Source organism: Schistocerca nitens, chromosome 1, assembly GCF_023898315.1.
Source record: "Schistocerca nitens isolate TAMUIC-IGC-003100 chromosome 1, iqSchNite1.1, whole genome shotgun sequence".
NCBI classification, from domain to species: domain Eukaryota; kingdom Metazoa; phylum Arthropoda; class Insecta; order Orthoptera; family Acrididae; genus Schistocerca; species Schistocerca nitens.
In genome coordinates this window covers 200520171-200536602 of record NC_064614.1, presented here as the reverse complement: position 1 = coordinate 200536602, position 16432 = coordinate 200520171, and the positions used below count along the sequence as shown (strand labels likewise).

General features: G+C 38.3%; 1 protein-coding gene across 2 annotated transcripts in view; it reads right to left on the bottom strand.

Annotated features, from left to right (window-relative positions):
- Positions 1 to 1416: 1416 nt before the first annotated feature.
- Positions 1417 to 16432, bottom strand: part of LOC126245613 (small integral membrane protein 14) — a 104658-nt gene continuing 89642 nt past the window's right edge. The window contains exons 1-5 of one of the 2 annotated variants that reach the window (XM_049948330.1): positions 11353 to 11556; positions 11121 to 11233; positions 9566 to 9614; positions 5534 to 5670; positions 1417 to 1898 (exon numbers count right to left, since the gene is read on the bottom strand). In XM_049948330.1, coding sequence (XP_049804287.1) covers positions 1854 to 1898; positions 5534 to 5670; positions 9566 to 9614; positions 11121 to 11195 — 306 coding nt within the window. In that variant the 5' untranslated portion in view covers positions 11196 to 11233; positions 11353 to 11556 and the 3' untranslated portion in view covers positions 1417 to 1853. Of the gene's footprint in view, positions 1899 to 5533; positions 5671 to 9565; positions 9615 to 11120; positions 11234 to 11352; positions 11557 to 16432 lie in introns of those variants that run through there. The other variant, XM_049948331.1, reaches the window with a different exon arrangement.

Here is a 16432-nt window from a genome sequence, read left to right as displayed (position 1 = left end):
ATGTGAAAGGTTTGTGTCAAAATGGTACCGAAAACCCTCACAACCAAGCAGAAGGACAATCAAAGTAACGTATGAGCTGACCTTCTTGAGAGTATTTCAGTGACCTCCAATGGTTCAGTCGTGTGATCACAGGTGGTGAATCCAGGACTTTTGTCCTTACACAAAGTGGCAATGCGAGGAGTGACACAATGAGACCTTTCATCGACCGAAAAGTAAAAGCTCGAATCAATAAATCAGGTTAAAATTATGCCGATTTGCTTTTTTGACATTTGGGATATTGTGCATAAAGAATCTGTTCCTCCAGGGCAAAGTGTCAACCAACTGTTTTACAAAGATGTCCTTGAAAGGCTCATGAAAAGGGTGAATAAAGAAAGACTGGACATTGCAGACATGTGGATGCTGCATGACAATGCCCCTTGTCAAACGGCCACTTCCATCATGGAATTTTTTACCTCAAAAATGCATTCCTGTTGTTCCACAGCCCCCCTATTCACCTGGTCTGACTCTCCTTTTCCAAGTTGAAAAATGTCTTAAAAGGACATTATTTTGGGACTCTGAAGAACATTCAAAAGAATGTGACTGACATGTTAAAGGCCCTACCACTTGAAGTCTTTCAGTGCTGCCACCAAGACTTGGAAAGACGACTCTGCCCTTGTACAGTTGGTGAAGGGAACTACTTTGAAGAGGATAACATTGTTGTTCAAAAAGATAAAAATGATGGTAAATGAAAAAAAAATCAGTATCATTGCTTTTCTCAAACACCTTTTATAAGTGAATGAATGGGTTGCAGTATTAAGCTATACAGTATCAAGGTGATACACAAAAACAACCAACATTTCATTTAACATTACAGGCACTGAGTCGTCAATAGAGACATAAACAAGACTAAAAGAATCTGTAGTTTTTAGACAGAGAGAGAGAGAGTACAAATATACACCCACACAACGCATGTAGGAGGCTTGACACTTGGGAGGTTGAGGCAACTGTGAACTCCTCTGGGGAATGGGAGGGGATAGAGGAAGGAGTAGTCTGCAAGAAGTGGGAATAAATTAGGGTCATGGGGGGGGGGGGGCGGCAGCGGCATAGGTGCATAGAGAGTACAAATATACACCCACACAACGCATGTAGGAGGCTTGACGCTTGGGAGGTTGAGGCAACTGTGAACTCCTCTGGGGAATGGGAGGGGATAGAGGAAGGAGTAGTCTGCAAGAAGTGGGAATAAATTAGGGTCATGGGGGGGGGGGGGGCGGCGGCAGTGGCATAGGTGGAAGACAACTACCTCACTGGTGCCCCAATCATTAGTCTAAAAACTGCAGAAAACTAAATTTCCTCTTTTCAGACAACCCGTTTAACAGATAAAACTAGCTTCATCTCTTAGTAATAAAGGTAAAGATCACTTGAAAGTGTGAAACTGAGTAGTAGCACCATTAAACTCATTTTTATTTACTTTGAGTAATTTACACAGGTTTATACATTAAATGTTACAACACCTGCACTTTGTAAATGATGTAACTGAATTTATAAAATATTTTACAATGTTAATATTTTAACAACAGATATATATTTCAGAAATATATATATATGAACTAATCCAATACACAACATGATGTTGCACATTAATAAACTTCAAAAGTGAAAATTATTAAAATTAAACTTCCTAGTTAAGTATGTTTTATCATCTGTGCAAAGAAAAATCATGTCTTTCAGTGCTGGAACAATGGAGTACATCAACTCCATCTTGCAAACACAAATTGTATATGAAACAACACAAAGTAAAGCTACAATCAGATCTTTTCATTCAGATAAATATCAGTTCTCAAAAAAGGAGATAGCATATAACTCAGATCTATTTTTCAGTTAGTTGTTGGAGGTGGAGTTGGTGGACTTCCTGTGGGGCCCTGGAAAGAGTGAAACAAGTGCATTACTTTTTCATTTCGAAGTATGAAAATTTTACATTTATTCGATAATCAAGAATAAAATTAAAAGTATTTAGATAACTGATCCATTTAAACATTGTCTATGTAGCTCACAGTAACTGAAGATCAGTGGAAATAGTCTTGCAGGTAGGAGTGTGTACTGTAGTTGCGAGGTCTAAGTGAGAATCACAGAAATAGTGAGCGTTATCAGCTTTCGTGTCCACTGACATCAGCCTTTCGTAACTGCACACATGCCTGCTTTTTAATTCATCTTGTGGACCTTCAGTGGTTTCAATTTTTCTAGATACTTGTATCTGTCTTTCCTTCACATCTCGTGCAGTAAGTCTACCCTGACCTGCAGTTCTCTCTCTCTCTCTCTCTCTCTCTCTCTCTCTCTCTCTCTCTCTGTGTGTGTGTGTGTGTGTGTGTGTTTGTTTTCCTTCCTACTACTACTACTACTACTACTACTACTACTCCTTTTCCTGACCTCTCCAGTCCTTTCCCTTCAACTCTATTCCTTCCCCTTAAACCTTTCTGCCTGAAGAAGGAGCGACTGGCTCCGAAAGCTTGCCTAATTACTACCCCTTTTATGTGTGTGTTTTGCCGCCACTTGGTTAGTAGATTTTTTTTATCCACCCAATTAAATTATTTTGTCAAAAATTGATTGTTTTGTTGTTTTAACTGTTTAATTTGATTTATTTACTTCAAATCTTTTCTGGAGCTTTTGACAGTTTGCATCCCAAATGAATATTCCTAAAGAATTACATTCACATCCCTTGGTTTTCTCCTTGCCCTATTTCAGTAATCTGTGTACATACGAGACAATCTGTATTACCTACAGACACACATTTTTGTGGAATTTGTTTGAAACTGACATAATTCCCATTAAAACTGAGTGTCCTTCAAATTGCAACTTTTCATTAAATATTTGTCTCTTCTTAAAAGGGTTACATTTGATCAGAATTCTACTGCCGTCATTAACTAGGACTTGGCTGGCTGGTTCATTATAAAAATCAATAAAGAAGGAAAACATGTTTGAATTGTCTAAAAATCAAAATACGAGGATGAGTCAAATGAAAACCTTAAATATTTTTTTAAAATAATATTTATTGTGCAGAAGTGGTACAAAGCTGTATCACTTTTCAACATAATCTCCTCCACGCTCAATGCAAGTCCTCCAGCACTTACAAAGTGCATAAATTCCTTTAGAAAAAAATTCTTTTGGTAGTCCGCGCAACCACTCGTGCACCACATGGCATACTTCTTCATCAGAACAGAACTTCTTTCCTCCCATTGCGTCTTTGAGTTGTCCAAACATGGAAATCATTTGGGGCAAGGTCTGGTGAGTATGATGGATGAGGAACACACTCAAAATGCAGGTCTGTGATTGTTGCAACTGCTGTACAGGCAATGTGGGGCCCAGCATTGTCATGTTGGAAAAGGACACCTGCTGACAGCAATCTACGTTGCTTTGATTTGATTGCGGGCCGCAGATTATTTTTTAGGAGATCTGTGTATGATGCAATGGTGACAGTGGTCCCTCTAGGCATGTGATGCTCCAAAATGATGCCTTTTTTGTCCCAAAAGAGAGTCGGCATAACCTTCCCTGCTGATGGTTCTGTCCCCAGTAACGATTCTTGCAAGGAAGCCATCACCTTCTCGTTCAAAGTGCCAAAGAAGTTCTTCATAAGCATCAATATGTCATTCTCTCATTTCAGGAGTCAGCTGCCGCGGCACCCATCTTGCAGACACTTTGTGAAACTGGAGCACACCATGCACAATGTGGTGTGCTGACCTGTAACTAATCTGTAAACATGCTGCAATGTCATTCAGTGTCACTCGGTGGTTCTTCTTCACTATGGCTTCAAACTGCTGCAATGTTCTGTGGAGTCACAGCTCTTCCCTGGTGCAAGTCACAAGTGGGGCGGCCATCTTTATACCGATACTGCAATGGTATATGTGCATCATTTGTAGTGCTCTTACCAACTTACAGGATAACGGCGCGAAATTTCAATTTGTTATTACACATTCAAGGTTTTCATTTGACTTACCCTCGCATATGTCAATTACAAACTGACTATTTTTAAATTGGAGGCACTTTAAGAGAGAAGTGTCTCAGTTAACTTGAGCTTTTATATATACCACTGTGTTTGAGGGACAATTGTCCTCCCTCCCCTTCATGTTTTTAACTGCTTGAGTGTCCTTCCTCTTCATAACAGCTGGATAAATATTCAATAGTATTACAGTTTCAAGTACAACTCACTGATTTCACAATATTCCTCATTTTTCCCAATAAACTTTAACTATTTCTGAGCCACACCTCTCCTAACACTATTTGGAAGAACAGTCATGTATTGGGAGGGAATGATAGATCAGGGGAAAGGGAAATTGTTCAATAGAGGGCAGAGGGACAGACATTTAGCAGAGATTGAAGCCAGAGGTTTATCGGAATTTCAATCTCCGCCAACCCACTGCACACTATAGCCAACAGTCTTACCTTCCTCTGTCCTGTCACCTCCACCCAGTCCAAACTTACATGTCATTTTCATTGTGCACTGCACGTCACAGGTCCCTGAATCCACATATCACATGCCTAGTCTGTACACCTACCATCCCTGCCTCCCACATTCTCAGCCAGCAAACCTGCTGCCTTCCTCCAAGCTGCTAGCTATCTATCCCCAACCCCTCTTCCTCCCTCTCATCCCCCCCTCCTTTCTACCCCACCCAACACATTCCCCACCGTAACACGGTCCACCAACTAAAATGACAATAAACTTGTCTTAAAAATACATTCAGTTCCCACATCCTAATGACTCGTGCTCTCTTTATATTCACTGATGTTACTAAATTTTTGTCCCTAGTAATAACACACTCACGCAATTCTGTGGTTCTTGCTCTTTGCGATCCATATAACTGGGCACTGGAGGCAAGAGATGTACAAACAAAACATTATGATTGCTACTAGTAAGTGGCAGACTATGTTAGCTCCAGTCTGTTGAAGCTTAAAAACATAATATTTGGGACAATACGTAAGTCAATTAACAGTTATTCTAAAATAGTCTGTGATGTGTATAAAAAAATTACATTGATATCACTACAATGCACACTTTTTCTTGACTAATGCTGTAGGGATTGTGGGGTGTAGGGGCACAGAATGCCATGACAGCGAGGGTTGTAGAACCAGTATATTCCACTTTCCTCCTATGAAACAAATGGTGTTCAAATGGTTCAAATGGCTCTGAGCACTATGGGACTCAACATCTGTGGTCATAAGTCCCCTAGAACTTAGGTTTAAGTAGTTCTAACTAACCTAAGGACATCATACACATCCATGCCCGAGGCATGATTCGAACCTGCGACCGTAGCAGCCGCGCGGTTCCTGACTGAGCGCCTAGAACCGCAAGACCACCGAGGCCGGCAAACGAATGGTGTGCTCGGTAATTAATGTTTATATGTTTCATATAATCTAAGTTGAAACTATAACATATATATTTATAAAAATTCTGAAATTTGCTGCAAATCCTCCAGATCTATAGACAGAGAAAAGGGGATATGCATTACAAAAAAATTAATGGCTATTCACTAATTCTCACATTAAAACTGTACCTGATACTCACAGAATCATTGTTTTTAGGCTTCTCAACTTGGCTTCGAAGTGAATTTGGTCGTAGTGTGAACAGTATCACTGCTACAGCAATCCAGAGGACAAGCATCATCATAAAGCTATTTGAATTTGTAGGTGGTCCACCAGGTACTGAAAAAAAAGAGTAAAATAGTATGTAATGTTTGGTGTCAGGATATATTATACACAAATATTGTCAAATAGATTAAATGGTCATCATCATCGTGGGCTTGTAAATTTGTGCTTTGATTTGTAGTATTATGTGATACAGTGCATTTACAATGTGCCTCATATTAAAGGACACTTGAAATGTCAAATGTAATGTTCCCTCAATGATAAGTCAAATTCAGAAGCCATGCCCTCTGGTTATAAATGTCACTGGAGAAAAGGCAATCCAGAAGTACACATGTGATGGAAATATAGTAACTCTAATGGCAACAAATAGACCTGACCACTTTGAAGATGTCTGACAGCAACAATTACTGAACTGTAAAGGGAAACTAAAACTAAATAAAAAGATATACAAGTGGAGTAAACAGGTATTGGGGGAGCAGTGTCAAGAAGGCCGCAAAACATGTGGCTCTGCTTGGGAGCATGTAAAGGAACTGTGACTCAAGTTTAAAAGACTAGTTGATCAAGCACTGGATGAATCTGAGGCTTAATGCAAGAACAAGTAATGTCAGTTTTTCATGAATTTGAGATACATAAAAGCCAAGTTACATCGTGGTTTGGAATCTTATAGTGAATATAGGTACCCCGATAACTTGCTGGGAAAGTCAGTTTGTAGGCCTAGCTCCACCAACAGGACCATTCATAGTAATGAACTGTGTTCAAATAAATCTTCAGATTGATAACAGTGTAACTTAGTTTGCATAATCGGCTAAGAAAGTTACCAAGTTTTATATGTGAGAATAACCAAAGTCTAATTTCAACAGAACATAGCTTGTGGAAAACCAGTGTCATACTGTAAGCATGGAAGTATTTCATGCAACAATAACCAATGTTTCCATTGGTGAAGGATCTTCAGAGTTCTTCATTGCTTAAACAGCCAATCTTAACTTTGATTAATTTAACATCAAAATGTGCTCAGTTACATGAATTTGACTTGCCACTATTTATTCCTTGACTTCAGCTTGTCACTGTTTAATGCCTGACATACATTACACTAATGGTAAATATTGTGAAAACATGTTTTTGTGGTGAGGAAGATGTATTTTGCTAACTTAAGCAGACATTCTTTAAGAAGCACTGTAGTTACACGCAAAATTTTCAATTTCTTATGAGAAAAATTGTAAGTTCGTGCAGTTCTCAGGATATCTGATTTGAAAATTACTTCTTTCAAAGGTCTTGTTTTTTCTGGCGATGGTTTTGAAGAACACGGCACACACGAAGCTACCACTACTGATATGTCTGCAAGCTCTGCATCTGAAAGTGACGCAACTAATCTAAAAAAAGAAAGGAATTAAAGCCAGTGTCAAATGCAAAACACCTGAACAATGTAACTGCACCTTGAACTGCTAGTTCTACTGGTTCACCGTTTGTGAGAAAACTGTGTGTTACTGAAACTAATGTCAATGCTAAGGATAAGTTACCAGCTGATGGAGCAGCAGGGCAAAGTTCTCAAAGGAAGAACTGCACAAGAAAGTAAAAACCCGACCCAACAAAATGGACTAATAATATTAAAAAACCAGTCAGGATACAAGGGAAGCAACACATTTTGACAATGGCAGAACAGCAGCCAAGTAAGAGATTGAAACAGACATGTAAACGTTGAAGAAAATGCTTTGAGAAATTTACTGAACAAGACCAGGAAAATATTTTTATGGAGTTTTATAACCTATTGAGCTAGACATAAAATCAACAAATAGTATGTTCTGTATACTAAAATACCCAAAGAAAAATGTCTGCTTGAGAGAAGGAAATGCAGCAGGTACCAGCAGTTAGTTGCCACTTTTCAAGAAAATACTTCTTGCAAAAATCTAGTGAGGAAACAATCTAGGTGTGCCAGACAATGTAACTAAACATGCTAGCTTCAATCTTAATGAAAATTTGAGTAACTGTTTAAAAGAAACATACTAGTAATTTTCGCATTTCTCACAAAAACAGTGGAGGAAGACACGGAAAACAAAAACATATGCTGAAAGCAGCAGTATTATGAATCACAAAGCTATGCTTCCTCCTTACTATAGTCATTATTCGAAGTCATAAACAAAAAAAAAAAAACTTATATTCTGACTTAGCTATACGTAAGACTCTTTTTCATGTCGTCCAGCAGACTGTGTAGACTATTTACCAGATGAAAGTGATGATGAATAATGTTACAGTGTGAAAATTGCAATTTATCTGAGTTTTTAAGAGTTGTTAATCTTTCTCTACTATGGACTGATACACATAGTGATGATTCTATATGGAGAATGCCTTCCAATATTGCAACATCCACCAATTTTAATTGTACAAATACCCAATTTTGTTGTATTGCCTAAAACAGCAAAATAGGTGTATTTTGTAATTAATAAATGTAATATAAAAAACCAATGTCTAAAAGTTATTGAAACTATTTCAGTACAAAAACAACTAATGTCAGAAAAATTCTAATGAAGAAAAGTACCACAGAATTTTCAGATAGCACAAGTAATAACATTCTCGATCATACTTTTTAAGTGTCAAATATGAAACTGAATAAACTATTAACAGCACTAATGGCAATGAAACTTTTCTCTAAATTTCAATGCTCAATTCCCACAAATACCATTTTTTGACACTGGTTGTTCTTGCATTAACCCATAGAAATATGTACTTTGTACAACAGTTCATGGTCTGAGGGACCCTTTTTTTTCGTATACTGTCTCTCTAAAGAAATTCCTGAAGGAAATAAGGCATAAATCGAAGTATAGTATTGTACACAGGGAGAGACACTGAATGAAAAACAGACACTTAGTGAAGTGGCTGGTGACTACCATAATAAAATCTATCACCAAAGAAATCCTGATCAAATGTTTAGGCTGTCAGTGGCATGAAATTATGAAAATTGTCATATCCCTAAAAAGCATCAGCTCTTCTGGGTATGCCAGAATATCTACCAGGACACTAAAATTATGTGCTGACTCCAACAGTAACAAATTGTGCTATTTATCTAACCATTGGGGTATTTTCTACTAGACTGAAACATGCTACAATAATGACAATACACAAAAGCAGTGAGACATGTGATATCTAATTATTGGCCTACCTCCCTGCTGCCAGTTCTTTAAAAAATATCAGAGGGAATAATGTACATCAGGCTATATGAACATAAAATGGCTTACTGACACCTTTCTATTTTGGTGTTCGCAAAGGGCCCTCCATAGAGAGAGCAATATTCAGTCTCACAAAAGAAATTCTAAGTGAACTGAACTGTAGAAGGTATCCTGTAGGCATTTTCTGTGCTCTCGCTAAAGCTTTTGATTATATACACCACATAAGTACAAAAACTCCCACGCTATGGCATCAAAGACAAACCATTAACTTGAACAAAATCCTACTTATGTAACAGAAAACAAGGAGTCGCCCTAACATATGCAGGTGAAACAATAAAATCAGTGTGGTGAATTATTTAGTGTGGTGTTCCCCAGGCTCAATTCTTGAACCACTGATCTCAGTAAACATGAACACATTCCAGCTGAGCAATAGTGACTGCTATAGTTCCCCAGACACCCTAAGTGTATGGATGTAGATGTACACGAGTTTGATAATTTCTATTTAACTTTTAAATAGTCATAATTCTGGACATGCATTTCTACGAGCTTTATCTGAATCTATTCATACTCTCGCCTTCTTTGCACCTCACTGTCTTGATATACATAATTTATTTTAAACTTGATGACAAAGGTCAGGAATCTTCATATATACAAGGAAATTGTTAATTATTTGTGGATCTACTTATGTTTTTTTGGAAAATTACATTTCATAAAAGAAAGCTCATTAACTTTGAAATTTCATTATGCTACATGCAACTCAAGAGAGGCCACAAAATCTCTTTTAAACTTACATTCTTGAAAGCATTCATTGTCCGTACAGTACGCCTGCGACTGCCGCAGCTGTAACCAAACATGTTTTTAAATACAAAATGAAATTTAAGTGGCAATATTTAGCAAAGCATATTAACTCTCCACAATGGCAGTTTGATATGCAAACTACAATGACATCTTGAGAAAACAGCTTTACTGTCAAGATGCTACATGTGATACCTCAACCAAAAACTGGTGAAATAAATATGAAAAATTACATTAGGAATTTTAAAATAACTAAAATTGGCTGAAAATGAACATGTACACAATACCAGGAGAAACTGCATATCTGCTTTTAACAGCTAAATGACTTTTCTTATTAATGTTTGCTTGTACACAGATATGTAAGTATAATCTATTTTCTACATGTTTCTTGAAACTTGTGCAGAGTCAAATACACTTAAAAATATAAGTGTATACAATGAAATGTATAAAAAATGAGCATACAGAATCATAAGCACTTCACAACTACAAAATCATCACCTGCAACCACATTTCTTACAGCAATTTGTAAAGAATCTAAGCAAAGTTAGATATATAAGCAACATGGTTTGTACAAACAATTAACAGTTTTGATGATGAATTTTAAGCACAAGCTGTTGCCAAGAGTATTTAAAAATTATATATTAGTCTAACTTTACACATGCATTTGTGATGAGGGCAGTCTTGTAAGAGGCAAACAATTCCATGTCAAGGTGTATATCCCTTGCAATAATCATAAAGATAAAAATAATAAAACAAGGCACTGTTAATTGTATGAAAGGCAGTCATCAATAACCATAATGATAACCCCGTAGGCCTTCAATGTAGTTGGTTATGACTTTAATAAAATATGTACTAATACTAAATGCTCATCTGAAAAACATAGACGCTACTCATTTTACACATCTGGGCACAGTAATAATGCATATAAGCTGTTACCATAAATAAGACTGACCACCTATTAAAAACACGGTTGACGGCATTAAAGCCATCACAATTATTACACAGCAAAGCTAGGACTGTTTCAACTTTCTCTGGAAGTCAATGTTACATTATTTTGTTATTACATGAAAAAATATCATTGCAAAGTTTTTTATGTGTCATTAATACTGTAACTCAAGTGACAGGGCCAGTTATTATTGCACATCGAACAATGTTTCGTGAAAAATTAAATGGCAGGCATCCAGACAAAAACGAACGTAACAGCAACTGCATTCTTTACTTATGTGCCGTCATAACAGTATGCCAGTTCAATTATATATTTCAAAATATATCTTTACTTGTCCTTTAAATCATCTGCATTTTTATTTTGTAAATTACTGTACTGAACGAGGAAATAACCTAACCTTCAGGGATTTGATGAATTTTTTCCTGGCATGAATAATTTCACAAGCAATACTCTACCAAACGAGTGAACTACATCAAATAACTTCGAGGTTAGAATAACTAATTTAGGAGGTAAACATATGGAAAGGGTGATTTGCATCGTCTATTTTACAATTACCCGTAAGTGTCACATATCATTCGTGGCAGAAATAATGATTCAGGACTTACCAGTGACAGCAGGCGCCTCATCGCTAATTCATGGCTGCATAAGCATTCGCAAAGATCGGCACCGTCGTCTGACATTGCACTAGCAAAGGTTTTTCGAGTTTCTACCGAAAATGCTGAAACAATCGCAGCAACAAATACCAGCTGTAGATCTGGTTGTCAAAAAAACTGTCATACGTGTACGGAACAGACTGTTCACAAAACAACTTAACAGCAGAGTATCAAAGGCACTCACCTCTCAGGTGTATGCACACGAATATTTATTGCATTTCAAGATCGTGTAGGTATATATCTACTGTAATCTCGTTACCTAATAATAATTATTTACAAAACAATTCTTCTCCCGTCAGAGTGGAGAGCTCTACTGGTAATCTTCCGTCATTGGTCGGCTTGACAGCCAATCACGCAATGGCACTGATTAGCGAGTTTGCTGTTTGCACTGATATGGCCAGCTTGGCAAGTGTTGCACTGTAGCCTCGTCTTCAATTCGTTAGCAATGCAGTTGTGGGTGATCGCATTCGGAAAGCGGCTACCTTTTTAGCGTGCGCATCAACGCCTTGATGTATATCAGTCACCGACGTTGTTTTGAAAGTTACTGAGGAGGCCATCCCATGCCAAATGATCTAATTTCGGAAAAGTTCCTGCATGACCATCACACAATTTGATGAAATTTTGTGTGAACATTGTTTCGAATGAAAATTGGTGAAGTTTCACGATCACTAATTCAATACTTCCGGAGCACGATCACTAATTCAATACTTCCGGAGATATAGTCACTTTACAAGGGTGTGGCATAAAATAACGTGGGAGGCTAGCGACCATTCTAGTAAATAAGGGTAGATCAGCAGTTGAGGTGGCTACGTCAATAAAAATTGGGCGATTAAATCGTCAATTTAAATCACAGTCGCAGTTCGTCATCCACAATGGATAAAAATTATACAACAGGCGAAGAATGACTTCATTGATCACAAAATATGACTCGTTTCGGAATTGTTTCTATCGTCAGGTGTCCAAGTTCTAGCGTAGCGCAAGAACAAGATCTTTACCAGTTGTACGTCTAACATGATATGACAGACTACTCACTGTCTCAGTGGGCTGTCATCTCATGTTACGTGAACAGCTGGTAACGCTTTTGTCCTTGCGCTGTCTTTGCACTTGGATTCCAGAAACGGGAATAATTCTGAAACTTCGTGATCAGTTATGTCATTCTTCACCTGCTGTATGACTTTTTATGCGACCTAACCAGCTTAAATAACGATCCACGCACGATAGTCATTTGTTTGTAAATGAGCACACCGTCTATTGACTGTACTGTTGTTTATTTAACTACGACCCAGGTTTCGGCCTTTTATGCCATTTTCAAGTGACTGAGTGAATGTCATGGAATTTTGTGGGGAGCGAATATTTTTCTTAATTTATGGCCAATTTTGAGCTTGATGCCCTGCAGTATGTGTTAATTGCATAAACTCAAGTCACTTGAAAATGGCGTAAAGGGTTAAAACCCAGGTCGTAATTAAATAAACGGCAATACAACCAAAGGACGGCGTGTTGATTTAAAAATTATCGTATAACTGTTTTTCAGCAACATCAAAAACTGTTTAGTCATTTGTTTGGCTCCGTAGCGCAGTTGTCAATAGTGCACCCGTTAGTTTTCGGCAACTTTCAGACATACCATCTCAGGCAACTTTTTCTCGAAAGAAACAATACTAGGCCATTTCGCACAACTTGTTGCGCTTTGTTATTCGATAATAATAAAGAGAGGATTGCGGTGTAGCGTGCATGTGGATACTTTGAAGCAAAGTCGTCCAAAAAAATAGACCCTCGGAGAAAATACGAAGTTAAGCTTTTTATGTTTCTGGAAGTAATTGCAGGATACACCTGAAAATTTGCACGCTATAACTTACCAATACAAGGTCTTAGAATATAAAATTTCGTTCACCTACTGCTTTCCAATAATTTTCAAATTGAGGGCAAAGATGACTTTTCTAAAAGCGCCAAAGATGGCTGTTTTTGGGCCACGTTTACAAAAAAGAGTCTTCTGCAAACTCTTTTAAACTGTTTTCATTAGAAAGATCATGTCCTAATCCACCTAAAAACTATAGTTGGTTTTGCATTGCGAGTATATAAGGCCCTAAACAACAAGCCGATGTGAAGTTTAGCTTTATACAGTATGATTTTTTTCCACCATGTACAAACTCTAGGGATTGATCGATGAGAGAGTAAGGAACAAAAGAGTTCTAATGAGCTTATGTCTGGAAATGCATGGTTTCCATGCTAGAGAACATTTATTCAGTCGTACTTTGTTACAGAGACGGCAGTCTATTATGCGCTGTACCATGTAGCCACAGTTACAGTCGGCATGGTTTTCTCCTAGAGGATGGTACTGTTCCTCATGCATCATGCTCGAGCGCCCTATGTTGTGTCCGATTCACTTCTCTTGCTGACTCACCTTGTAGTGGATGTGATAGAACATTGTACACAATGGTTCCGTATTTGAATCGAGACCTTGCCGATGTGGTGTTTACTTAAGGAAGAGCAACTGGCAATGGGCGGAGGGCAGCAAGGTTGTATCAGGAGACCCATCCCCGCCAGCAGCAACCACAGCAATCAATGTTTGCAACAGTGTTTCGCTATTTGTCTGAGACAAGATCGTTTCAGGGAGCAGGAAATCATGAAGGACATACCCACAATGTTTAGACACCAGACTTGGAGGAACATGTGAGTAACACTGTGGAAGGTAATCACCATGCCAGTACCAGGCAGTTGGTCCACCAGAACAGGGTAAGCCAGACGACCATGCAGAACATTCTACATGACAATTGTTATTACTCCAATCACTTATGGCTTGTGCAGGGCTAACTAGCGACAGACTTTCCACATTGGGAGCAGTTTTATCACTGGTTTCTTCACCAGGCAACCATGATTCCATGATTTGTGTCGTTCATCCTGTTCACAGATGAGGCCACCTATACGCAGAGTGGTGTCTTCAACTTTCATAACAGTTAGCTGTGGGATAGTATGCAGAACCCCCATGGCAGGGTGACAGGAAATCATCAGCATCGGTGCAGAAGGAATGTGTGAGCCGTGATAACTGACAACTGTATTTTGTGACTAGTCTTCTTTCCTAGCACGCGGAACTATTGGCGTTTCTTGCGGGCGACTTTGCCTCCTCTGCAGGAAGAGGAGCCATCAATGATTTGAAGGGTTATGTGAATCCTACATGATGGTACTCCAGCCCACTTCACCGTTAACATCTGGATACATGTCAACCGTGTCTTCCCTGGTTGATGGATTTGACGAGGGGGTCCAGTTGCATGATCTGCTTGCTCACCAGATCTCAACCCATGCGATTCCTGGTTATGGGGCCACCTGAAAAGTATTGTGTATACAGAGCCCATTCCAGATGTGTGGACACTGGAGCGGTGTATTCATGCTGCCTTTGACACTGTTAGGATGCAGCCTGGATGATGTGATCATGTGAGACAGAACATGCTACTTGGTGTATACGCATGCACTGAGGTGCATGGAAACCATTTTTAGCACATACTGTAACTGTGGCTGCTTGGTACAATGTGTATTATACTGTAGTCTCTCTGACAATGTATGATTGAATAAATGGTCTCTAGCATGGAAACCACGAATTTTCGGACGTAAGTTCATTCGACTTTTTTTGTTCCATATCCTCTCATCAATCAGTCCCCAGAGTTTGTTCGTGGTGGAAAAAGTCACCCTGTATGTCTCCGAAAGTAGCTGTGGGGTAAACATGAGACCTTGCACATATAAACCTATCAAATCATGGTCTTAAAGTACAAAATTTTATTCTTCAACTGCTTTCCAATAAATTAAAAATTGAAGACAAAGATGACGATATTTAAAAAAAAAAATCCCTATTTTTGATCCACTTTTACAAAAAAGTCTTCTGCAAAATATTTTAATTCTTTTTCATTAGAAAGACCATGTTCTAAACCACCTAAAAACCAGATTTGCTTTTTCAATGCAAGCATATAAAACCCTAAAAAACAATGACAAGGTGGAGTATTCAGATGGGCCTATATACCGCTAGTACTCAAATCTGACATCTTCGAACTGAAGGCAGGAGCGAAGTAAAGCTGTGAGGACGGGGCGTGAGTCGGAAGGAGAGCTTCTGTAAAGTTTGGAAGGTAGGAGACGAGGTACTGGCAGAAGTAAAGCTGTGAGGACGGGGCGTGAGTCGTGCTTGGGTAGCTCAGTTGGTAGAGCACTTGCCCGCGAAAGGCAAAGGTCCCGAGTGCGAGTCTCGGTTCGGCACACAGTTTTAATCTGCCAGGAAGTTTTTTACTTTGTATTAATATTTATCTGACTCTGACGGTCATGACGCTGCCCCCTCACAAAACTTTGAATTCTGGAATTTTTTCTTATTTTTGTAGTAACGTTTGAAGCTAAACAAATAAGAAAAAGCATTCGGAAGTGAAATAATTTTTTAAAAATTCTTCAGGTCGTAAAGGGTTATGTCACTTCCTACACATCAAGACTTTTGATATTGCCTTACTCAGGGAGTACAAAGCAATTGTAGATCACAATAAAAGATTTGAGTACCAGCAGTATGTCAGTCAGTTTTCAATGCACCTCCAGCTTGTTGTTTTTTAGGGCCTTATATGCTTGGCATTGCAAAAACAAGTCAAGTTTTAAATGGTCTTCCTAATGAAAGTGGCTTAAAAGAGTATGCAAAATACACATTTTTGTAACAATGGTCCAAATATAGCCATTTCTGGCGTTTTTAGATAAAGTGTCATCTTTGCCCTCAATTTGTAAGCTACTGGAAAGCATCAGGAGAAGAAATTTTATGTTCTATGATTTTGTATTGGTAAGTTATTACGTGAAAAGTTTCAGGTTTATTCCGCAGTTACTTCTGGAGATGTACAAAACCTAACGTTCACATTTTTTTCGAGTGTCTATTTTTTCAGGCGTCTTTGCTTCAAATTATCCGTATAAAAGCTGCTCAGGAATTTTTTCTGATTATTTCGTTTAAGAGAGCGCAAAAGGATGAACAAAATGGACTAGTTTAGTTTCTTTCAAGAACATATTGCCAGAGACACTCCATCTGAAAACTAATGGGTGCACTGTTGATAGTTGTGCTGTGGGGTCAAACAAACGACTATATCTTTGGAAGTATTGAATTAATGATCATGAAACTTTTCCATTGTTTACTGGGAACATGTGCGAATGTTAATACAAAACTCAATCAAAATACATGATGGTCATATGGGAACCTCTAGTCCACTTGGCATGGCATTGCCCAGGAAGAAAGTACATAGATGGACAAACGAAACCAACCT